Here is a 26,701-nt window from a genome sequence, read left to right as displayed (position 1 = left end):
CTAGACGTGTTGTCTATTGAAGGTGCCCTTCTCACTATTACCCATGCAATGAATGCTGAGTTACTTGGCTGTTAGCCAGAGTTAGCTAACGAGCCTGGTTTATTTCAAGCCACAGTGAGAGGGTTACTAGTGCAAAAAGAGAGGGAAAAAATACTGAGGTAGTGTTCATGGGTTCATTGTTCATTCAGAAATCTGATGGTGGAGGGAAATAAGAGGCTCCTGAAACATTGAGTGTGTGTTTTCAGGGTCCTGTACCACCACCTTGATGGTAGAAATAGAAGAGGGCATGTTTTGGGTGATGGGAGTCTTTACTGATGAATGGCGCATTTTTGAGCCTTGGTTTCTGAAGGTGTCCTGGATGCTGGGGAGGCTGGTGCCCATGATGGAGCTAGCAAAGTTTACAACTTTCTGCAGCTTTTTCTGATCCTGTGCAATGGCCCCTGCATACCAATCAGTCATGCAGTAACAGTACTCTCCATAGCACATTTGTAGAAATATGTGAGTGTCAATTCAATTCTCAAACTCAAACTCAATACGAATTCTTAAACTCCTAATGAAACATAGCCTTTGTCATGCCTTCTTTGTAATTGCATCAATATATTAGGCCCAAGATAGATACGCGAGATGTTGACACTCAAGGAGCTTGAAGTTGCTCACCCCCTCCACTTCTGATAGCTTGGTAAGGACTGGTCTGTGTTCCCTTGACTTCCCCTTCCTGAAGTACACAATCAATTCCTTGGTCTTGCTGATGTTGAGAGCAAGGTTGTTGCTACTACACCACTCACCCAGCAGCTGATCTATTTTGCTCCTGAACATCATCTTGTCACCATCTGAAATTCTGCCAATAATAGTTGTGTCATCGGCAAATTAAAAGGTGCTGTTTGATCTGTGCCTAGCCATACAATCGTGGGAGCAGAGTGAGTAAAGCAGTGGGCTAAGCACACGTCCTTGAGATGCGCCAGTGAAGAAGTCAAGGATCCAGTTGCAGAGGGAGGTACAATGGCTCAGGTCTTGGAGCTTGTTAAATAGAACTGACAGTACGATTTTGTTGAACACTGAACTGTAGTCAATAAACAGTGGCCTGACGTAGGTAGTGATATTATCCAGGTGACCCAAGGCTGAATGGGGAGCCAGTGAGGTTGCATCCACTATTAACCTATTGTGGCGATAGGCAAATTTCAGCGGATCCAGGTCCTTACTTTGGCAGAAGTTGACTCAGGCTATGACCATCGTCTCAAAGGACTTCAGCACGATTAATGTGAATGCCAATTGGCAAAAGTTGTTGAAGCAGCTCACCCTGCTCTTCTTGGGCACTGGTATGATTGACGCCCTTTTGAAGCAGGTGGGAACCTCTGACTGGAGCAGTGAGAGATTGAACACTCCTGCCAGTTGGTTGCCACAGGTTTTCAGAACCCCACCAGGTACACTATCAGAGCCTGACGCCTTGCGAGGATTCACCCTTTGACTTTCGCCACTGAGACGGAGATTACAGGATGACCGGATGCTGCAGGGATTCACACAGGTGTAATTTTATTCTCCCTTTCAAAGCATGCATGAATGGCATTGAGCTCACAAGTTAAGAGCTAACAGAAGGCAAAAGGATATAGGTGTTCACAGGAAGAGGGGAGCCATGGGGGAATTGGGAGCAAAAGAGGGAGAAAGAAATAAGAGGATGAATGGACAAAACAGGGAATAAGGAAAGTGAGCAATTGGGAAGTAGAGAAATAGCATGTGTAAGAAGTAACTAGGAATTAAGGCATGGTACTAGGAAACAAAAAATCAGTAAAGGAGGATAGCAAGCAGGTGGGTGAATTAGTGGAGGGCACAAGGGGGATTTTTAGAGAACCCTGGGAAATGGGATATTATCAGAAAGTAAGGGAAAATATGTGGAATTAGTGAAGGCCATGTCATCAAAGTATTGTGTGGGGAGTTAAACTAAGTATGTGATAAAGGAATGTCAAACCCTTTAACTAGTTTGTAACAGAAGGGAAATTAAATTCCTTTTCTTCCTACAATGGGTTGTAGCCAACCTTTGATCAACCTGTATACTATTTTAAGAAAATGAAAAGATGATAAGACTACATATTAATACGTACATTAATACCAGACATATCAACCGCAATTGGAGCCTGTCCCTCTTCATCTCCTTTTGGTGCGATTTGATTGAGAAGATGGTAGTAAGCTTTTGAATCCTGTGGAAATCAGAGAGAAGACTTAGAAAGTGGAACATGTAATGCAAGAACAGATTTAGCACATGCAAACAATTCTACTTGCACTACATAATTATTGTTTGTAAAAATCTAATTCTGTCACCAAATAGACAGGAATAATCAACAGCTAAATCAGTTGGAGTCTCATTAAAACCACATTAATCCAATGCATTGAATGATTTGAACAGATACCTTTGTTAGGTTACAGAAGTCAGTCAGCTTTTGAATTCACCCACATGACAACAATCCAAAAAAATCGAGACATCCAGGGGCAGCATTAAGAATTCAAACAAAGAGGAAAGTAAAAGCAGTGGAAGATTTAGCATTAGGGTTGACATATATAGATAAAAGACAGGGGATCCTTAAAACTACAGCAGCACAATAATAATAGTGTGATGTATACCAGATGTTCCCAGACTGGGGTCCATGGACCCCTTGGTTAATGGTAGGGGTCCATGGCATAAAAAAGGTTGGGAACCCCTGGTGTATACAGTTTCACTCATGTTGCAATCACTCTCACAGATGTTTCTTTACAGTACAGAAACATTGTATAACTTCATAGTGTGAGCTAATGTAGTGGCTGTGTTACTGGATTACTAATTCAGAGCTATAAGAGTTCAAATCCCACTGGCAGTGTGAGCACTTGAATTAGTTTTAAATACCTCAAAAATCTATTATAAATAAAAATGATGGTGAAACTCTCAGATTGTAGTGAAAACCAAATTGGTTTCACCCATCTTGTCATGGTTAGGTTACTGTATAATTCTAGTTCCTCATTGATGTGATTGATTTTAATGTCATGTCATGTGATTGCTCTTTTGATCAGACCACTACTGGGGCTTAAAATAGAACATCCAGTAATAATAAGCAAATGTCACCTTTGCTAAAGATGAGAATATTTAGCCATATCCCCTTTCCTTTGCAAAATGTTTTGTTTACATGTTTGAGGACAAACTTGTTTATGCTGATTCTTGACTCAGAAAACTGTGACTCCAAACTCCACCCTGGCACTTGAACAGGTCATCCAGACTGACCTCACAGTGGACCAGAAAAGTCTAGTTAATCTGGCCCTGGTACTTAATTACACCAACACAGCCAAAGAAAACTCACTCCCCATTCAGCTCAGTGGCTGCTCTTGTAATCTTGATGTGCACAGGAAAACTGCACTTGCTCACAAAAATAATTTTATTTCAGGAAACAACTAACAAATGTCCACGTGGACTTTAAAGCCACTTTGTGAGTACTGTACACACTCATTCCTACCTATTCCTCTTCTTCCACATGTATTGAAATAAAATTTTACTGATTGAGTACTATATACTGTTAAATAAAAATGATAGTTTTCTCTTTATGAAATGGAAGTCCAGAAGTCCAGCACTCACTGATCCAAGACCAGTTTCTGGTACCCTTCTGGAATGGAGCTCACGAGTGATTTGGAATAGGTCCGGGCACAGTAGAAGGCCTTTACCCTGTCCTCCCTCTGCTCATACACCAGGTGAAATGATAAGAAGAACCATAGTTGTGAAAAGGGTATAATTCTGCCTATAATTGCTCGGTGCTCATGTTCAAATTTTCTATCTTTGAATACAATTACCTTCTATAAATTGTTATTTCTTTTTTGTTACCTATGCTAGCAGTTTATTCTTGACATTCATTGAACGAAAACATGATTGCTTCTGTTTTTAAAATGATTTTTCACTAGTTTACATGTCTATAATCACAAAGTTGTTAGGGATTCTTGGTTGAAATCAAGAAGACAAATATATCTGAAAAGAGGATGTGATCTAATACTTGGAACATTTTATTGCTATCGCTGCAGATAGCCAGTTATGGATGATAGATAATGTGGATGTAAGCCCACATAGAGATATAGAGGCAAGTAATTAGGGAGGGGATCCTACGTGAAGGGCATTTTCGCTATTCTACTTAATTAGATCCCCCTTGAAGTTTGGCTTTCCTGGTACAGTATTCAGTCCATGGCCAAGAGGAGGGTAAATTAAGGATTATTCAGGAGTTACAGAATTATGTGAATATAGCAAATATTAATTCAAATGCGAACCAGCCACCCGGAAATAAAACCCAGACCCAATTGAACTTCCAACTGATACTTTGTGGCTAGTGAAACCAATCACTGGATGTGGGACATTCTAATTCTGTACAGCAAGACGGTAGATAAATGTTTATATCAATCGGTGATCATTGAAAACTTCAGAATGAGATCACTGAAAGTATTCAGTGACCATCTCTTATACTGACACATTGTTAGAGGCATTGCTATTTAATGTGCAGTTCAGGACAGGTCTGTTCTGTCACTTAATTTTCTGGCTAGTTGTATATTCAAGGAGCAGTCCCTTAACATTTAACGAAAGGGGTATATTTTGGGTGTCTGGAGTTTTTGCTCAGAGGCTGTTGGAACAGACAACACTATTGAATATTCAGAGGTTTCGGATGTACCACCATAGTAAATATGTAATTCTATAAAGTTACCTTACTACATTCAAGATGTTAAAGTTAAGCAGGTAAATATAGCATTGAAACTGTAGCTAATTGTTCAATGTTAGTAACACACAAAACGCCGGAGGAACTCAGCAAATCTGGCAGCATCTATAAAAGGGAATAAACGGTCGACATTTCAAGATAAGAGCCTTCATCGGGACTGGAAGAGAAGAGGGCAGAAGCCAGAATAAGAAGGTGGGGTTAGGGTACAAGCTGGCAGGTGATAGGTGGAAGAGGTAAAGGGCTGAAGAAGATGGACAGGTGAGAAGCAAAAGGGGTAAGAGGGTAACTAGACTTGAGAATGGAAAAAGAGAGAAGAGTGAGGGAGAATAATTACCAGAAGTAGGAGAAATCAATGTTCACGCCATCAGGTTGAAGGTTACCCAGACAGAATATGAAGTGTTGCTCCTCCAACTTGAGTTTGGCCTCATTATGGCACAGAGCAAGCCAAGAACAGACATGTCAATATGTTAATAGGAAGTCAAATTGAAATGGGTAACCACTGGGAGATCCTGTCTTCTGAGGTGAACAGAGCAAAGGTGCTTGACGAGGTGGTCTCCGATATAGAGGAGAGGCTGCACCAGGAGCACTGGATAAAATAGATGACCCCCACAGCCTCGCAGGTGAAGTGTCATCTCACCTGGAAGGACTTTTTGGGACCCTGAATTGTAGTGAGGGAAGATGTGTAGGGGCAGGTGTCATGCTTGCAGGGAATAGGGAGATCAATAGAGAGGGATGAGTGGACAATGGAGAAAGTGAGCCCTGCAGAGAGAGGAAAGGGATGTGCGGTGGGAAAGATATACTTGTTGGTGAAATCCTGTTGGAGATAACAGAAGTTACAGAGAATGATAAGGAGACTCATGGGGTGGTAGATAGGGGCAAGAGGAATTCTATCTCTGTTATGATGGTAGGAGGATGGGGTAAGGGCAGAGGAGCAGAAAATGGAGGAATGTGGATGAGGGTAACATCGATGGTGGTAGAGAGGAAACCCCCTTTTTTGAATAATGAGGACATTTTAGATGTCCTGGAATGTAAAACTCGTTCTGAGAAAACGTGCATTAGAGACTGAGGAAATGAGAAAAGGGAATATCATTTTTACATTGACAGGTTGGGAAGAGATATAGTGAAGATAACTGTGAGAGTTGGTAAGTTTGTAAAATGTGTCAGTGGATAGTCTTTCTTCAAAGATGGAGACAGAGAAATCAAGAAAGAGGAGAGAGATGTCAGAGATGGTGCCACAATGAGACTAAACTCAAGTTGGAAAAGCAACACCTCATATTCCATCTGGGTAGCCTCCAACCTGAAGGCATGAACATCGATGATGTAACTTCCAGTAATTACTTGCCCATTTCACCTCCTCTCTTTTTCCACTCGCCATTCTGGTTACGCTGTCATCTTTTCTCTTCTTTCCTCCTACCCATCACCTCTCCTCTTCCTTCCCTTCCTTCCATGGTCCACTATCCTCTCCCATTAAATTCTTCTTTAGCACTTTACCTCTTCCACCTATCAGCTTCCAGTTTCTTACTTAATCACCCCGCTCCTACCTTCCCCCTCATCCAGCACCTGCCAGCTTGCACTCCCCATCCTCCCCCACCTTCTTATTCTGGCTTCTGGCCCCTTCCTGTCCAGTCCAGATGAAACATCGACTGTTTATTCCCCTCCAAAAATGCTGCCACACATGCTGAGCTCCTCCAGCATTTTTGAAATATATTGCTCAAGATTTCCAGCATCTGCAGATTCCCATTGTGTTTAAAAGGTATAAAACATTGTGGCAGGAGAATGAAATTCTCTTGGATTCTCTTTCCTGAGGGTTTGTTGTATGAACAAAGACTTCTATATTTCCTAGTTAGAGTTTCTATATGACTCAGTTTTAGTCAGTCACAACACTCTGTACTTGGCTGCAGACTGGACCAAGTACAGAGGCTAATACTCATTCCATTATGATTAAAATTAAGAGAGAGAAAGACATTTGGAAGTCTGTGAATCAGGGCTCACTAGCTGGGTGGACACTCCCATTGAACAAAGCTCCACTCTATGAATTCTAACATGTTTATTCCACATTGCTACTGTATATTTGAGCAATCATTTTAGCATTAACACTAAATTAGTCAACTAAATATACAACTACAACAATTCCATACACACTACGAGGATGCAGATATACAAGGAGCAAGATTTACAGACTTACTTGAATTTCTTCTACTGATGACTCATGTTTATAAGAAGAAAGGAAAGATATTAATTTAATAGACAAGAGCTTTTGACCTTACAGACAGTGGTGAAACAACCAGGTTCAGTGTAAGGGAAGGAGGTCACTGTCAGACAAAACAATGTCGAGCACCAAGTTCACCAGGTAACAATCACATGAAAGGAACGACACAAGCAGCAAACTAGGAAGTACAACCCAATATTCGAGATCAAAGTTATTGAAAAATTAAACCCTTTTGAGGTATAACATTTAAATTTCCAATATATTGAAATAATTACCTTAAGTAATTACAATTAATAGACACAAAATTTCTTTTACTAGTGCCAGAATGTTTGCTAGCCAGTAATTATTAGCTTAATATATTAAAAACACGTTTTGCTCTCATAGACAAAGCAATGATGGTTTTAGATACATTGACTTGAAATTATTATCAAATCACAGATTTCTCTTGACTTTGCTAGAGAAGCCTATAGAATAACACTTCTCATGGAAAGAGGATGAATTATTGATAGCAATTTTGATTTTTTTCCCCTTACGTGGAAATTTCAGTTTCTGTCAGTCTTGTATTGTCTTACTATCATACCAACCTGACTTCAGATAAATTTCCTCATAAATTAGCATTGACCCTATGTCGAAATGCACCATTGTAGTGCACTGTAGAAAGTATGGGGAAGGGAGCAGTACACAATTTTCAATGGATCACATCTGAGCAATTTTAAGTAACATGATTAGTTTTTTTTGAATGAAAGCTGTTAAAATTTCAATGCTAGCAAAACTGGTTATTTGGTTATCACTTTCATGGATATTTGCGAGTCCACGTCACATCAAATAACCAGCCCGTCTGCCCAGTTCTAAAGTACTTCTGGTGATCTGGTGAATGCTGTAAGTTTTATTTTTTCCAAATGAGTACACGGTATCAGTCACCCGGGCTCAATTCCTGCCACTATCTGTAAGAAGTCTGTACATTCTCCCCATGACTGCGTGGGTTTCCTCCGGGTGCTCCGGTTTCCTCCCACGGCCCAAAGACGTACAGACTGGCAGGTTAATTGGTCATTGTAAATTTTCCCATGATTAGGCTAGGGTTAAATCTGGGGTTGCTGGGCGGTGTAGCTCACAGGGCCAGAAAGGTCTATTCCATGCTGTCATCATCATCATCATCAGGTGCCATGCCCAGATTGAGCTTTGACTGCCATGGCCCACACACTCCTGTTTTGCGTCAAGTGGATCAATTCATTGGTATTCATTTCCAGTTCTCTGGCTGCTGTCTCCATTATCATTTGTCTTTGTCTTCCTCTTGCTTTCTTCCCTTCAATCTTTCCCATAATTACCGTGCATTCTAACTCCTCTTTCCTAATCACATGTCCAATGAAGTTGCGTTGTCTTTTCATGATCTCATACATTATTTCTCTTTTGGTGTTTGCTCTGTTCATCCTTGTTAGATATCTGTGTCATCCATGATATTCTTTGCATCCTCCTCAAAAACCACATCTCTGCTGCTTCAATTCGTTTCCTCATGTTACTAGATATTGTCCAACATTCTGATCCATATAACATAATTGGATAAACTGGATATTTCAGTACTCTGAGGTGGGTTGTCATGCCTAGTTTAGTGTTGGTCAGTATACCCTTCATTCTCGTAAAGGTGTCTTTTGCCATCCCTATTCTTCTTTTGATGTTCGTGTCGCACCTGCCATCTGATGTCACCAGTTTCCTAAGTAGCAAAAGTTCTGAACTTGTTTTATGTCTTCCCCATCTATCTATCAATTGCAAAAAGACAGAATGTATGGTGATATCCAAAAAGAAGAAGAATCCTATCTGCAGGCTGAAAATAAATGATGAAGACATAAAACAAGTACAGAACTTTTGCTACTTAGGAAGCTGGGTGACATCAGATAGCAGGTGCGACATGGACATCAGAAGAAGAATAGGGATGGCAAAAGACACCTTTACGATTCCACGCTGTATCTCAGCAAAATAAAATAAAAATAATTTAAAAGTTTGGGAAAAATCAAACCTTAAAGACTGCTAAATTACTATTAAAATGCAAGAAAAATCAGGATGATTGCTGGAGCTTTGCTCCAGAAATTCAGAAGCTCTCATCTCAGGATATCTGAGAATTCCCCATCCAATGCCAGCAAGTGGTTACTACTACTACAGGCACTGCAGAGTTCAAACAAAGGTCATTGATCACCACAAAGAGACTTGGAAGGGGATGTCACCAATTTTTTAAATATTCTGGAAAGTTCAGCTGTGACATCTACAGAGAAAAACAAACCCTTGCACTAAAAATACAAACACTAACCTTATAAAAATCACAAATCACAATTTCATCAGCCTCAACAAATCTTTCGAGTGTATTGTACCAGTTAATTTAGAAAAGCGTAAACTTCAAATTGCCATTCCATCAGGTTCCCCCATTAACACGATATATTACATGAGGGGAAAAAGGCAAACTTTCTTTTTAATTTATTGTTCATACCTTAATATCACTGCTGAAGTTGTTAACTTTTTGACATCCTGCACCTTCCAGGTGATAATTAGCCCATCGTAGTAGCAGCTCCTCAGGTGACAGTTTCATCAGGTCTTCCAGACTTTCACCTTCTCGGAGCAGGGCAATTAGTGCTGGAAAGAAATACTTCTCTGTAAGTAACAGCAGCTCCATTCTTATCATATTAATTAAGGATGATCAGTCTATGATAGTGGGAGTTTGATACAAAAAGTGAAGAATTGCATTTTGTGGTAAAAAATTATGATTAATTGTTTCTAGGAAGGGAAGGGGTACTGAAAGGTAGTAATTTGCATTTAGGTTTTAAAAAAGTTTTCAATAACATATCAGTACGTAAGGCAGTAAATCAGAACATGAGTTAGATATGGCCCTTGTGGCTACGGGGATCAGGGGGTATGGAGGGAAGGCTGGGGCGGGGTTCTGAGTTGGATGATCAGCCATGATCATAATAAATTGCGGTGCAGACTCGAAGGGCCGAATGGCCTACTCCTGTACCTATTTTCTATGTTTCTATGTTTCTAGAACATAAAGTAGTAAATTCAGAGCATTTTTCTCCCCAAACTCATTAGGTGCTAAATAACAATAATAACAACTTTCATTGGACAATGGCTTCATCAAAACAAAAATCATGTGAAGGTGATAATGCTCAAGATGCTCGAGCAATATTAAATAAAAATTCATACCAAGCCATAAAAGAGGTATTAGAGCAAACTTGATCAATGCAACAGCTTAAAAGGAGCATTTCCAAAGAGGAATGAAAGGCAGTTTCATTTAGACAGTTTAGGAAAGAATTCCAGAGCTAGGCTCCTGGCAATTGATAGTGTTGTGGTTAAATTCAGAAACTGGTATTGGTATTGGCTTATTAATGTTTCATGTACTATGATACAGCAAAAAGCTTATCCAGCATACTGTTTAGACAGATCAAATCATTACACAGTACAATGAGCCAGAATAAGCTGAAAAAACAATGCAGAATAAAGTGTAAAATACTGAAAGAGGTCAGTGCATGTAAATGATTAAGTGCAAGGTCATAACAAGGTAGATTGTGAGGCCAAGTCCAGCTTATCATATAAGGGGTCCATTCAAGAGTCTTATAACATTGAGACCGAAGTTGTCTTTGAACCTGATGATCCATGCTTTCAGGCTTGTGTATCTTCAGCTTGATGGTCGAGGAGAGTAAAGAGAATGCCCATGATGGGTGGGATCTTTGTTTATGCTGACTGCTTTACTGAGGCAGTGAGGTGTAGACAGAGTACACAGAGAGAAGGCTGTTTCCTGTGATGTACTGAGCTGTGTCCACAATACTTTGCAGTTTCTTGTGGTCACGTGCAGAGCAGTTGCTACACAAAGCCATTATGCATCCAGCAGAATGCTTTCTATGGTGCATTGATAAAAATGGGTAAGAGTTTATCAGGGACATGCTGAACTTATTTGGTCTTCTGAGGAAGTAGAGGTGATGTTGAGCTTCCTTAGGCATGATATCAATGCGGTTGGACCAGGAAAGGCTATTGGTGGTGTTCACAATAAGGAGTTTGAAACTCTCAATCCTCTCAACCTCAGCACTATTGATGTAGACAGGTGCATGTGCATCACTCTGCTTTCTGAAGTCAACGACCAGCCCTTTCATTGACATTGAAGGAAGGGTTATTGTTATGACACCAAGTCACTAAACTCTCTATATCCTTCCTATACTCCAACTCATGATTGAGACACAGCCCACTATAGTAGTATCATCTGCAAACTTATAGATCAAAGTTCAAAGAAAATTTGTTATCTAAGTGTGTGTGTATACATATATATATATATATACATCCCTGAGATTTTGTATTCTTGCAGGCATACTCAATAAATCCATAGAATAATAACCATAATAGGATCAATGAAAGACCGCACCAACTTGGGCTTTCAACCAATGTGCAAAAGACAACAGACTGTGCAAATACAAAACGAAATAAATAATAATAGAATATAGAACAGTGCAGCATAGGAACAGGCTATTCCGACCCACAATCTTGTGCCAAACCAGTTAAGCAAATCAAAAACACCCATACACTAATCTCTCCTACCTACACCATGTTCCTATCCCTTCATCTTCCTCAAATCCACGTGCCTATCCAAATGTATCTTGAAAGCCCCCAATGTATTTGCCTCTACCACCATACTGGGCAGCACATTCCAGGCATCCATGACTCTGAATAAAATAACTTCCCCTCACATCCTCTTAGATCTTCAATGCATGCTCCCTGGTCTTAGAGATTTCAACCCTGGGAAGCAGATACTCCCTGTCTACTCTATCTATGCCTGTCATAATCTTATAAACCTCTATCAGATCACCTCTCAGCCCCTGGTGCTCCAAAGAAAACAACCCAAGTTTATCCAGTCTCTTGTGATAGCACCTGTCTTCTAAACCAGGCAGCCACTTGATAAACTTCTTCTGCCCCCTCTCCAAGGCCTCAACATCCTTCCTATAGTACATGGAAAAATAATAAATAAATAAGCAATAAATATCGAGACTTGAGATGAAGAGTCCTTGAAAGTGAGTCCCTAGGTTGTGGGAACATTTCAATGATGTGCAAGTGAAGTTGAGTGAAGTTAACCCCATTGGTTCAAGAGCCTGATGGTTGAGGGGTCATAACTGTTCCTGAACCTGGTGATGTGAGCCTTGAGGCTCCTGTACTTTCCTCCTGATGGCAGCAGTGAAAAGAGCATGTCTTGGGTGTTGGGGTCCCTGATGATGGATGCTACTTTCCTGCGACTGCATTTTGTGTACATGTGCTCAATAGTGGGAAGGGATTTACCCGCAATGGACTGGGCCTTATCCACTACCTTTTGTAGCATTTTCCGTTCAAAGGCAATGGTGTTTCCATACCAGGCTGTGATGCAGCCCGTCAATATACTCTCCGCTACATATCTATATAAGTTTTAGATGTCATGCCGAATCTTCACACTTTCCTAAGAAAGTAGAGGCACTGTTGTGCTTTCTTCATAATTGCACTTGCTTGCTGGGTCCAGGATAGGTCCTCTGAAATAATAACACAGAGGAATTTAAAGGTGCTGACCCTCTCCACCCCTGATACTCTGATGAGGACTGGCTCACTGACCTCTGGTTTCCTTCTCCTGAAGTCAATAATCGGCTCCTTGATCTTGTTGACATTGTGTAAGAGCTGCTGCTGTGTGGACTGAGATGCCTGTCTATACCCAAACCATGGAAGAGGATAAAGTTTCTTTTCCATCTGTTAGCAATGCATCAAGGCAATGAGGTAATCATGGCATTTCAATGTGTTTTAATACAGTATTCATTTTCATAGTGATATCAAGACCTATTGAAGAGATTACTAGAATTGTTATTGGAGACAGAAAGAGGGCGTGCAGAGCAAATTTAATGGAATGAAAACAGGGATAGAATGATTAAATTATAAGAGCAAGGTTATGTCCACTTTGACTGGATATAACAAAGGAGTTTAGGCATGAAATGGAATTGATGGCACAACAAGAAAATGTTTACTTTGGTGAGAGAATATAAGGGGAGAAGATCGACTGGTGGAAAGAAGACCCCGTTAATTGAGCTCCAACAGTTGTGCACGAAGTGGTTGAACTCTGATAAATTTGGCGCCTTTTAGTTTCCTTTTATATTGTATAGTTAATTGCATAGTTCCAGTAAGATTTATAATGTGTAATCTGTAAATCGTACATTGTGTGCTGTCTGTTAATTGGTGGTGTGGGGTACGTCACACGGCATCCACACAAACTTGATTACCCAGTCTGGCGGGGCCGAAGGCTACTCCCCCCAGACGAAAACGAGCTGAGCTAGCCTGAGGCTTACCAGGAGGCTACACTTATAATTAGGGGAGAGGGAGGCACGACAGCATAGTGGTTAGCACAACGCTTTACAGTACAGTGACCCGGGTTCAGTTCCTGCCGCTGCCTGTAAGGAGTTTGTACGTTCTCCCTGTGACCGCGTGGGTTTCCTCTGGGTACTCCGGTTTCCTCCCTGAACCCAAAGACCTACTGATTGGTAGGTTAATAGTTTATTGTAAATTGTCCTGTGATTAGGCTAGGATTAAATTGGGGGATTGCTGGGCAGTACAGCTTATTATTTATCTCAATAAATAATTAAAAAAAGAGTACTTTAAAATCAGAGCCAGCCCACTCAGAGGAAAACCTGGAATGAAAATCTAGAACCCTTTGTCAAAATGTTGGCAAGTCATGTTAAATCAGATTTCAAGAATAGGATGGATAGATTATTAGTCTATGGATCTAAGGAGGATAACTAGACATAAGATGCAAATCAGCCTTCAATTACTCTTCCAATGCAGGGACCCTTGTAAAAAAATATGAAGGATGGAGGCTACGTCCTTCATATCCCAAGCCTTTATCAACTCTAATACCCTGAAATGGGGTAATTGTAGACAAATCCCATTACTACACACCAGTACCTACCTTCATTTCGGCTCAACTCAATGTCTGCAAACAGACCAATTTTGATGATCTGCCACAGAAGGCCCAACACAAGGTAAGGCTTCCCCTCTTTTAGATCCTCAGCACCAATATTAACCACGTGGCACCCAATCGCTGAAGCAGAATTCAATGCCAGATTCAGGTTTTCCTGGGGGAAAATAGGAAGTTGTGGAAGAAATGGTGAACAGTCAAATATGTGGAATGGGGATAGACAAGGAAAATAGGCTTGATACCACCAACTTCTGTGTTGCTAAGTGGTTTTTGAGCAAGATGGTATCTGCAGCACATAGGACTCATTTTATTAGGGACATTAGAAGTCAAATGGTGTACATCCACTGGAAGTACAGAACAGCTACATCCCAATATCAATGTTGATGTGATGTCATTTTGGAACTCAGTTCTCTCAGAAACACTCTGAACTTTGCAATCCATATTATTGCATGCATAATACACTCAATTGAAGTGATCTGTAACTTAAAATCTGACTGAGCAGAATGTTGGTAAGTTAAAATAACACCTCCCACTTTAGTTTGCCCTGATACTCAGCAGGGTGACTGTAAATACTTAAGAGTCCTACAACACAGAAATGGCTTACCACGTTCATGTTGATCATTCAGTACCCATCTATGTGAATCCCATTTTCCAGCACTTGGTCCATAGCCTCCTATACATTGACAATTTATATCTATATAGATGTTCCTTAACTGTTATCAGAGTCTCTGCCTCCACCACTGTCACAGTACATTCCAGATTCCAGCCATTCTCTGGATGAAAACATTCTTTTTTAAATTCCCTCTAAACCTCTTATCCCTTAACTTAAACCCATGCCCTCACTTTTAGATACATTTGGAAAGTTTACTATCTATGCCCCTCAACATTTCATAGTCCTCTGTCAGGTCCCCCTTCAGCCTATCCAGTCTTTCCTCATAACTTAAACACTCAATTCCAGGCAACAAATTGATGAATATCCTCCGCACTCTCCTCTGTGTAATCATGTCTTTCCTGTACTGTGGCTTAACCAATTGTTTTATAAACTAAATACCATAGACTTCTTGCTCTTATATTCTGTGCCTGGGCTAATGAAGGTAAATATCCCATATGCCTTCTTCACCACCTTATTTATATATACAGCCACCTTCAAAGATTCTTTAATTGTATACCAAGGTGCCTCTGTTCTTTAATATTTCCTAAGGCTCTTTCATTCACTGTGTATATCCTACCTTTAGTAGACTTCACAAAATTCGTTATCTTGCACTTATTCCAACCGACATTACACTGCTAATCTCTTCAACTAATCAATATTTTCCTGCAGCACAAGTCTATCCTCCTCAATACAAATAACACTCCTGACTTTTGTGGTATCTGCTATCTAATCATACCTCTAACTTATTCAATATATAACCAATTGGTCAAAGGCTTCCAAACACCCTCCACCAAAAACCAACCCTCCACCATAACGCTTTCCTCTGATTAACAAGCCAAAGTTGAACCCTGTTTGCCAACTTGCCTTGGATCTCATGAGCTCTAACCTTTTGAACCAATCTGCTATATAGGACTTTGTCAAAGACCTAACTGGTTCACTTTCCCACTGTTTTCACTATTAGAAGAGTCTAAAATAAAAGGACCCTCAAATAAGAGGGCTAGTCATTTAACAATAAGGCATGTAAAAGTTTCTCACTGATGGTAGTGAATCTCTGGAATTTTCTGCTCTGGCAATGGTCAAAGCATAATTTTCTGCAAGTCTTTAAAGTGGGGGTGGATAAATATTTGATAGATAAGGAATAAAATGGTACAGGCAAATGGCACAGAAGAAGAGTTGAGACCAGCAAAGGTCAGCTATGATCATATTGAATGGTGGGCATTGAAGGGCCTGATGACCTATTCCTGTTCCTATTTTCTTGTGTCCTTACTGAAGCACATATAGACTACATTAACAACACTGCTCTCAATAATACTTTTATTTAAACCTCTTCAAAACTTTAATCAAATTTGTCAGACAGGATCTTCCCTAATAAAACTATATGATTAATTTCCTCTTTTCCAAATTTAGATTAATCCAATCTCTCAGAAACTTTTTTTTGAATGACTTCCCTACCAGCCTTTAATTACTTGGTTTATGCCCTCTGCTCCGCTTGAAAGAAAGGGCAACATTATTGCCTTTAGAGGGCAGCAAAGACTAAAAATCTGTCAGGGCCTCCCTTGCCCCTTATAGCAGCCTGGGAAACATCTCATCAGGCCTTGGGAACTTATCCAGATTTATTCCCAGAAAGACATGCAATTCTTCCTTTTTAGAATTTCACTGCCTTTGGGAACTTTCCAACTAATTCCCTACTGCGTTCACTTCTGCTTGCTGCACAACTTCGTCAACAGGGAAGCTATGCTCTTAACACTGAGCTGAGGAGTCTGCAATGATTTGTCTGCAGATTTTAGAATTGGTTTATTTAGACTGTTTTTATTGAAGAAATGATTGATTCACTATGTTGGATTCCAAAGAAGTAAAGCCTGTGGCATGCAAAAGACCTGCTAGTTCATTTAAAGCAGAATGGTTTAATGAAACAGTAGAAACTGCTACACTGAAAGCTCGTGAGGTCAGGAACATACAGCTACAAGAAATACTTATGTACAATACAGAAACTGGTGTTACCTGCGTGTATTGTTGCCATGCAAAAGTTGCTGGAGAATTTGCAAGTGGGAAGAAGTGGAATGATATTTAAAAACTTGACTTTTTAAAGTGCCATTTAGCAAGCAAATCACATATGGACGGTGTGTAACAGCTCCGGTGAGAAAATACTTCATTTTCTGCTACAGGCCTGCTATATATGTCTTGTATAAGTGCAGATGAATAAGAGCAAAAACAATCAAACCGGGAGGAGATCAAAGTTCTTGTTGACAGTGTTTTGCTAGCTGTTAAAATGACTACCTCCTTATATAAAATTCAGTGCATGTTGTTGTCACTGGGCAAAAAATTGCACAGCACAAGATTTTTGTGCATACTGGTCATTACAAATTAGAATGAACATTGCTCACAAATCAAATTTATTTGTTAAATCATGCCAAATTTGTGCATTCTTCCAATGCCTGACCCAATGCTACTCACAGAGATTCCTCAGCAGCTGCATCATGGCTGGTGAAAGGCTGCTAACTGACAGCAGAGGAGACTGCAGATAGTTCCTGCTTTGTACCTCCCATATCAAATGTATGAAAGCCGAAGCCTACACTGTCCCATGTTGCATCAGTCTGTAATGTCCCAAGTCATATTCACTTATCAGATGCCTGGAAGAATCACACCTAACATAATTTAACTCCCCTTCAAAGGGATCAGCCTAACTTTCAGTAGACAGATTTAATTGATACCTATCTCTCAGAACCTTGGCCTGGAGTCAACTTCAGCCAATCAACCCAGTGCAATTAAATGCACATCATAATCCATGCCACAGGAAATTTTCCTCCTCCCTTGCTATTGTTTTGTGCCCCAAGCAAATTTTTTTAACCAAAACAAATTCAATTGCCTTTATATATCGGAAATATTACAAGAAGACATTCAATACATTTGGTATCAGTGACAGCCATCCTAAGTGTAAAAAAGATGCAAATATTTTCATTAATTCAGTCCATGTAGTTAATGTTAATACCTGTATAGTGAAAGGGGTGAGCTTCTTTTTGTTGATTGTCCTCTCATCAATGGTATCGGGCACTGACAGATTGATCATTTTACTAGATTAAAACAGAAGTTAAACAGAACAGCAGAGTGGTTAGTTTCTATGATTTCAAAGGCCAAACAACCTTCAAACCAAAAATAAAATGAAATGACTATCTCTCCATGTTAGAACTCTAGTCTTTTCCAGGCTTAGCCAGCAGGGGCAGACATAGTTCCTTAAGATAGTCCAATCAGTTCTGAAAAAATCCCTTAGTATTGATCAGTGACTGCTCATATTCCCAATTAACATCTGTGCATTTAAACCCTGCTTCCTGTACCTCACTTTGCTCAGTCTTAAAGTGTGATCTTGTAAATAGCAAGAGTCTCTGAGTTTTTTAATGTCCGCTTACTGACTGCCGTTTTTGGATCTTATTTGTGCATCAAGATCTTGGGTTACTGAGCTTGTGTTTAGATCACTGCATTTTTGAGATGGACTGGTTGCCTATTTTTGCCCACACCTATTTTTTTTTGCACATCTTGGCTAAAAGGAAGTGAAACTTGCTTTTGACTCTGCACATCAACTCCTGTCTACAGCATGGTTTCTGCAACTGGATTCACTCACGATCCTCAGTGGTACCGCGGTAAAGTGTGGACTTTCAACCCAGTGAGCAGAGTTTGATTCCCAATCGTGCCATTTCCTTTACACCCCATAACTGATTACCTTTATGAAGCCAGCTAAGATTAAAGAACAATTCAATAAACATGTAAAATACTGAACAGGACAGATGTTAACTTTAATTTAAATTTTTTGACCTTAAACATTAACTTTGATCCACCTCCTACAGCTGCTGCCTGACCTGCTGAAACTTTCAAACATCCTCTGTTTTTATTTCATTTTCCAGCACCTGCAGTATTTTGCTTTTGTACTCCATCCTAGCTTTATCTTTCAAGCTTGGATATTCCCCTTCCCCCTCTGCTGAAAGAATCAAGTACTGCCATTACCCATGAAGCTGCCACAAAGTGAACATGTAAAGGAAGTGGCAGAAGGGAAGATGTGGACACCAGTTTCTTACAACAGACATTTCCTATTGCCAGAAGAACCAACTCAAAACAACACTTGAAGAGAACCAAATATCTGCAAGGCAGAATCAAGAGGTAAGTAAGGGGAGGTAACATGAACATTCAGTCATTCTTGCTTTGTGCCAAAAGTGGCACAAATGAGTTGATAATCCCTTTGAGACATGATTGTTCAAAAACTCTTCCACTGACTTATCTCTACTGTACAAAGACAACATTAATATAATATCAGAGCTTTAGGTAAACCCATCAATTCCCTTTTTTATAATGCTAAGAACATCAACAAAGGTAGTAAGGTGATTCTAGGAGAAAGCTTTGCTACTTTACTAAGCTCACATAGTTCACATTAAAAACAGAAGGTACTAGAAATACCCAGATCAGGCTGTATTCATGGAGAGATAAACTAATGTGTTGGATCTTCCTGATAAATCCAGGAAGAAATGCTGCAATGATTGTACTTTCTTGGGAAGATGCCTTCATTTATTTCCAGCATAAGTAAGTGTGGGACTCCCACACACTTTTCCAAGCCTCAAACGTTGACTATTTCCCAGTCTGTTCCAAGATTGGACTCTGCATAGGTTGCATTGGTGAAGAACGGACTGCTGAATTTCCTTATGCTGACTCTATAAAAGTTGCTATCTGAATCTGAATCTGTGAAGGGATATCAGGCCTATACGTCTAAATAGAGAAGGATGGCTGCATGGAAGAAGGGTGAGGTGTAGGAATTTTTAAAAATTAAAGATTAATTACGTAGACACAAGGGACTGCTGATGTTTGAACAATGCACAAGATGCAGATGAAGTATCCTAACCCAAAATGCCAACTGTCTACTTCTCTCCACAGATGCTGCCTGACCCACTGTATTCCTCCAGAAACTTGTGTGTTACAATTAATTATGTGTTCTAATATTTGGAGATGCTGGGAAAGAATGAAGGGGTGGTGTTGACATTGACAATGTATGTCTTTGTTCTGGATTCCTCCACCAGAGGAAATCATTTAAGTGTATATTTTCCCTTACTCATTTGAAACACACAATTAAACCAAAATTTAACTTCATAAATTTAAGGGGATGCATTTATTATCTTTGGAGTTCAGATGCCCGAATCTAATTTTAGTGAAACTGTTCTGTAGCCTCTCCAGTTCCAACATTAACTTGCTGTTCAGACACAAATCTCACTCCCCATCTCTGCAAATATTTCATTTAATACTCAAGCATTCCACTGTGAAGAGCACATACCCAGATACTTCTCAATTGTTCTGAAAATCATTGGGGAGAATGGAGAATGGTATTATGGAGAATGTTTTTATTTTCTCATCTAAACTGTTTGATCTTTGATAAAGCATAGCCAGGTAACACAGTGGTGGCAAAGCTGGTGGTTTGCTGGCACTGACTCACTAGCAATGAAAGGTAAAGTCGGGGTTGCTAATTGTACTGGAAGGCCGATTGATTTTAATTACAGACAGCCAAATTAGGGTAGTAATTATGTGCCAATCAATTCATACGCCCTATTCTACTTGATGCATTCGGCAATAAACGCTGATGGGTTGTCAGAGACCATTGTAAGCCAGTGAGGAAAATGTACAACACTTACCAAAGGACAATGCCATTCCCAACAGCTGCAAAAAGTTCAGTGTCACTGTTGGGATCCATAGGAATGAGTTGCTGACAATCTGGATCCTTTTCCAAAGCCTTGTTGATCCAATTAACAAAAGCAAATCGTTCTTCCTCTACAAGCAAGAAGATCGAGAACTCAGTTGATGATTTATTGAGAGTCAGAAGAAGGGAAGCAGGGTAAGGTGCTGGTCTTCCTGGCTCATCAATGTACTGAACATTTTTACAGAAATTCCACTATGCTTTTCCCTCCCTTCCCCATCTCCATCCCCTTCCATAAATATTACACAATGGTGCATCACAGTAACGCTGGAAATAACAGTAGAATTTTAAATATTAATCAGAATACATTAGTTTGTGCTTAATAATTGTTAAAGAAATAAAAGTAATATAAACCAATAGCAATGTGTTGGCAGTAAATGTCTTTCACTTTGCAGACAATGAGCTATAACTGGAAAGCACAGTTCTACTAATGCACTGGGAAAGATTGGGGAAAATCCTTCACCCACAGGATTAAAGTGTTGATCGCTGCAATCATCATTCCTGTAGAGTGAAACAAAAACACCTTCTTCACTGTCGCCTGCTCTTAGTATTTTGGTAACTCTAGCTGGCAAGACCAGTTTGCATATTTTCTTATGACTTTTATCTGGTTATTGAATTTCCGGAAACTATAGAAGCTGCTTGTAATACAACTGCACAAACAGAAAATCATACAGATACTCTGCTCAAGGAGCATGAAGCGATTTATAACACCTTAAGTTTTTATTTCATACTTTCAACAGAAGCAGTGCTTTCTATTTAATTATGTTAACTTGCTAGTTATAACTAAAATTTATCCAGTATACACAAACCTTTATGAAAATATTGTGACTATGCAGTACTCACTAATGTATATTCCTCTACCAGAAATAACAGTGAGTCATATTTCAAAAAGGTTAGCATGAGATTATTTTTAATATGCACTCCATTATTATGGCACATGAAAGTAGTAGATTTATGGGCACCACAGAGGTGGAGTGGTTAGCACGACATTATCACAGCTCAGGGCTTCGGAGTTCAGAGTTCAATTCCAGCATCCTCTGTAAGAAGTCTGTTTGTCCTCCCCGTGGAATGTGTGAGTTTTCTCTGAGACATTCAGTTTCCTCTCACAGTCCAAAGATGCACTGGATAGGTTACTGGTCTCTGTCAATTGTCCCGTGATTAAGGTAGGATTAAACTGGGTCGTTGGAGGTTGCTGGGACGTGTGGTTCAAAGGGCTGAAAGGGCCTAGTCTGAATGACATCTCTTAAAATAACTATCACAGATAGGGAAGGCCCTTCAGTCCAGAATTTGAATAAGGTCCACACCTCACCTGGCTCGCCTGTTTATGAAGACCATTCTAAATGTTAAACATCAAAATGTGAAGATGTTCCTACTGGCACTTGTTCTTATTCTTTTAACCATTTTAGCCAATAATACTGCTTCATTTTATTATCCAGGGTCAAATACTACCACATACTATTGACACATGTACAGGAGATCTCTGAAAAATATTGATGTTATTCTCATTACTGGGCATATCTTTGAATAATGTCCTTATTCTCTTTTATCCAGAGACTAGTTCAATTTTATGGGAATTAGCTGAACAATAGTTAATGAGCTTGTAGCACTCAATGAAATAATGCTCCTCGACTGTCCATCACTTATGCTTCCAGGACCCATGATCAGTATTCTGCTATGCAATTCTCTGAGACTATGATTAAACTACCTTACTGTACTAATGAGTCCTTACTTAAAGAGGATCAGTGGGGTCTCTCTTCCAACCATCAAAGATATTTATCAGTAGGAGTATATATCGGGGGGGGGGGAGGGTAGATATTTTTTTCTCATGTATCACTTGAAAACTCAATAAAAATTATATTAAAAAAAAAGATATTTATCAGGACCTCTGTGTCCGCAGGCCCTTAGCATTGTCAATGTTCCCTTCCATCTTCCAATAATTTCTTTGACCCTCTCCCATCGGGTAGGAGGTACCATAGCTTTAGGACAAGGACTGTTAGGATGGGGAACAGCTGCTTCCCCCAGACATTGAGACTACCTGAACCTCACTACCACCACCCAGTTCTCATCACATATGAAGAGCCAGCAGCGTTATACTGTTTACTTTTTAACTTGTGTCATAAATGCATCTTATTATTTGTTAATTTATTACTGGTACTATTACTTTATGTTGGGGTTAATCAGGCTTGTAGAAGGTTGCTGGGGCAGAGAGGCTCATAGGGCCTACTACACGCTGCATCACTAAATAAGTTAATAAATGTTGTGTGTTCGAGTTATATGTACTGTGTTGTGCACCTTGGTCTGGAGAAACGTTGTTTCATTTGGCAGTATACACGTGTATGGTTGAATAACGATAAACTGAACTTGAACTTGAATCAGCCTCTTCCCAGTTTTGTATCAATTTGTCTGTATACCTTTCTGTTTCTCTCTCATGTGCACATCTAAAGCCCCTTAACGGCAAGAATTAAAATCATTCCAATCAAATCTATAACACCAAATAGAGTCAGGTTTCCTCTGGGCCACACAAAATAAACAAGTCACCCCATGGTACCTGAGTATGAGTGCTGAGTTCCTTCACTAGACTTTTCAGTTCCTTGAACAGCGCATATTCCCTCCTTCTTCAAGAGTTGTTTTCTGAAAGTTTTAGCCACATCGTCACTCTTTAAACCATAGTAAAGCTGTGAAAGTGCAAGATATGTTTCAATGGTGGAGTTAAAACAATCAATATCAAGCAGTTTGGAAGTAAGGTTTATAAAGTTCAACAAGGCAGGAATGGATGACAATCTTATCTGTCTGAGGACCAGATGTAATGAGGTGCTGCTGTAAGTAGCCTTGTATTTATGCTTTATCCCAGTGAGAAACATTTGCCAAGCACACAAAACTACATAAGCAAGAGGACACCTAGAGCATAGGCAGGGACTAACTTACAGTACCACAACTACAAGTCATCATAATGCATTAGAAAAGTATTGCATTTCTATAGTGTCTTCCATGACCAATGAGGTACTGTTAAAGTTCAGGTATGAAGGAAATTGGGTGACTAATTAATGCATGGGAAGATCCCACACTAGCAATGTAGTGCAATAGATAAGTTGTTTAAAGAGTAAATATTGACAAGGAGTTTTTATAACTCCATCATTGCTATGGAATCCTTGTATTCACACCAGAGGGCAGATAATGCTTCAATTTATTATGACTGTCAGCAGTACCCTGACTGTATTACATACCCAGTGTATTGCACTGAGGTGTTGGCATAGTTATACACTCAGGTCTCTGGAGTAAAACACAAACCCACAAGCTGTTGACAAGAAGTAAGTGTGCTCTCACTGAGTGTGACACTCACTATAATGGGTCATTGGAAATCAAACAACTGCAGATACTGGAAATCGGAATAAAGGGTCTTTAGTTAAAATGTTAACTGTTTTTCCCTTTCCCAGAAGCTGCCTAACTTGCTGAGTGTTTCCAGCATTTTCAGTCTTTGGGTGATACAGCTAACGTCAAGAAGGGTAGACCAATCACAATGTTTACCACAGTAATATGTTAATATAGTTTAGCCAGGCTGTTTATCTCCATGAATCCTGGGTTAATTCTGTTCTCCATACCCTTCAATATTTTTCCATGAAGCTAACTTAGGTTTTCTGACAGATGTCTTGTCCAAACTGCTGATCAGACTCCTTACTAGCCCCACTATTGCTCTGCACAGTTCTGGCTCAGAATTTAGTGTCTCCACGGGAATTATCATGCTTCCTCATTTCAATCTGACCATATGTTCACTCAAATCCTTTCTCTTAACTTCTGCCAGGGATGATCCTTACTTTAAATATGCCCATTAAACACTCCTGATAATGTACTTCAACCATTCATGGTGCAAGGTTTTGCAAAAATACTGGGAACAGTAATAATAAAACTATCCAAATAAAAGGTCCAGCAAAACCCTTATTAATTTCAGGAGGCCATTAGGATGGGAGTGGGGTAAGAAGATGTTGGTTTCTGTACAGAAACTGTAAACCCTCTAGGATATCCAACTCAAGACATGGAATGATCAATCCCTACTAATCCCGAAGCCTAACAAACTCTGGGTAGCTCAAAGCTTCAGCAAGTTTGTGTATTCTGGAAGTATACAACATGATAGGTCAATTTTGTACACAGAAGCTTGCTCATGTATACTGTTCATGCGCCATGCCTTTAATTTGCAGCACATCACTGAGTCTTTTAAAGTGAAATTATGCAGTTGAATTGCACCATACATTGGCTACATTTTCAGGGGCCACTATATGGTGTAATTCAACTGCAGAGTGTTTAATAATATCTTTTGTTAATTTCATATCCCCCAGGAATATGATGGCTTAAATTTTCTATGGCAAGCTTAATTTATATCTGCACACAGAGACAGCAATTCTAGCCTATACTGTATTATGTATTCCATCAGTAAGGCAGACAACCAGATGTTCTTTTTGTGAGGCTTGTGGCAGAGGCCACAACTTGGGAGACAAATTGCCTTCTAAAATTGCTGTACTTTCTTTCTTAAGTTCATTTTCAGAATCTGGGTGATGCAGGCAAGACAAGACCAGCATTTATTGCCCACTTATCCATATGAAATTCCACTTAGATTCCTTGATCTTTTAATTTGCCCATTAAATACCAACAGCAAAGAAACTTAATAATTGCAACACAATGCAATTTTCCTCCATTTAATTTTTACAATAAATTTTTTTGATTGGAAGTAATATATTAATCTGTCTTCAATGGTCTTCATTTCATCCTTGACTTCAATGTGAAGTAAATCTTAAATTATGAAAGCTTAAGACAAGCAAATGGTTTCCAGTTATTGACTTACATAACTAAAGCGAAATGCCAAAAATTTCAGGATAATTGTAAAATGTTTGAAAGATAAATCAAGGGAAAACTACTATTTGCTAAATTACACTTCCAAAAGTATTGAATTGAGAAGAGAATTACAGAAGATTTGACTTGAGTTACTTGCAGCTGACAGAAGGCAGCACAGTAGTATAGCGAGTAGAGCTATTGCCTCATAGCTCTAGCAACCCAGGTTCAGTCCTTGACTTCTGGAGCTGCCTGTGTGGAGATGGCATGCTCTCCTGTGACCACTCAGATTTCCCCAGGTCCTCTAGTTTCCTCCCACATTCCAATGACATCCAGATTGTAAATTGTTCTACCGTGTATCATCATCATTATGTGTTATGTCATGTGACATGGGCATTCATGCTCTATCAATGCCCATGATTATTTCTGGCAAAATTTTCTACAGAAGTGGTATGCCATTGCCTTCTTCAGGGCAGTGTCTTTACAAGACGGATGACCCCAACCATTATTAATACTCTCCAGAGATTGTCTGCCTGGTGTCAGCAGTTGTATAACCAGGACTTGTGATGTGCACCATTGCTCATACGACCATCCACCACCATGGATTCACATGATCCTGATCAGGTGGGGGGAGGGGAGGCCTAAGAACATGCTACACCTTGCCCTAGGTTGACCTGCAGGAGGGAAGGAGTGCCTTATACCTGCTAGAAACATACCTACTGTGTAGGCAAGTGGTAGAATTTGGGAAGAGTTTATGGGAATGTGGAGAGAATAAAAAAGAGTAAGATAGAATTTGTTTAAATGAAAGGTTGATAGTTGTTGTGGACTTGGTGGGCTAAGGACCTATCATTGCTGGATGACTCCATGAGAATCAAATAAAGGCAGTCAAAGGTTTGGGCAAGGAGCTTTCAAGTAGCATCTTAAAAGAGGAGAGGCAGTAAAGAGGCTTACAAAGGAACTCCAGAACTTATGACTTTGGAAGCTGAAGGAATATTGGAAAATGATCAGGTAATTAAAATAGGGATACATAAGAAGGGAAAATGGAGGAAGATAATTTGCAAAACTGTGGCCATGGGGGTCTATAGTTATTAGAAGGAGGAATATAAAAACATGAAAGAGAATTTGAAAATCAAAGTTTCTAAGTGTCAATACAACCGATAATTTGAAGGTTAATTTCAACATTAAATGGTATTATTTTACACAGAGGGTGGTTGGTGCCTGCTGTGTGGATTAGAAGTTAGACAAACTTGTGTTTTGCTCTGAAACAGGGATGGTCAGTAAAACTGCTTCTGGCAGCAACATGCACATGTGTGAAAACACATGTGTTGAGTGCTTTGAAGAGATGCTATTTTGAGCTCAGACATCATTTACACTAAGCCAAGGGCTACACTAAGAATTACATGTGTCTTAAATCAAAATGACACTATCTTTTGGGTCAGGTTTTAAAAAGGGAATCAGTCTGACCTCTCCAATAGACATTGAAAAGTTTTGTAGTACTGATTTATCCACTCATTTAAATTTAAAATAAATTAGTCAGTTACTCTATTACTGTTTGCAAGACTTTGTTATGTCCTAAACAGCTGGTATATTAAGGAGGTTCATCTGAAGTATCTCAATAAAAGGGATCCACACA

General features: G+C 39.6%; 1 protein-coding gene across 1 annotated transcript in view; it reads right to left on the bottom strand.

Moving 5' to 3' along the window:
• Window positions 1-26,701, bottom strand: part of LOC134348172 (plastin-2-like) — a 95,411-nt gene that overhangs the window by 29,230 nt on the left and 39,480 nt on the right. Inside the window, exons 5-10 of the mRNA XM_063051149.1 lie at window positions 22,796-22,922; window positions 20,186-20,321; window positions 17,512-17,593; window positions 13,862-14,027; window positions 9,395-9,537; window positions 2,097-2,192 (exon numbers count right to left, since the gene is read on the bottom strand). Coding sequence (XP_062907219.1) covers window positions 2,097-2,192; window positions 9,395-9,537; window positions 13,862-14,027; window positions 17,512-17,593; window positions 20,186-20,321; window positions 22,796-22,922 — 750 coding nt within the window. The remainder of the gene's footprint in view (window positions 1-2,096; window positions 2,193-9,394; window positions 9,538-13,861; window positions 14,028-17,511; window positions 17,594-20,185; window positions 20,322-22,795; window positions 22,923-26,701) is intronic.

The sequence above is a fragment of the Mobula hypostoma genome, chromosome 6 (assembly GCF_963921235.1).
Source record: "Mobula hypostoma chromosome 6, sMobHyp1.1, whole genome shotgun sequence".
In the NCBI taxonomy this organism is placed as follows: Eukaryota; Metazoa; Chordata; class Chondrichthyes; order Myliobatiformes; family Myliobatidae; genus Mobula; species Mobula hypostoma.
Note: the sequence above shows the minus strand (reverse complement) of the source record. Positions and strands in the feature narration are given on the sequence as shown.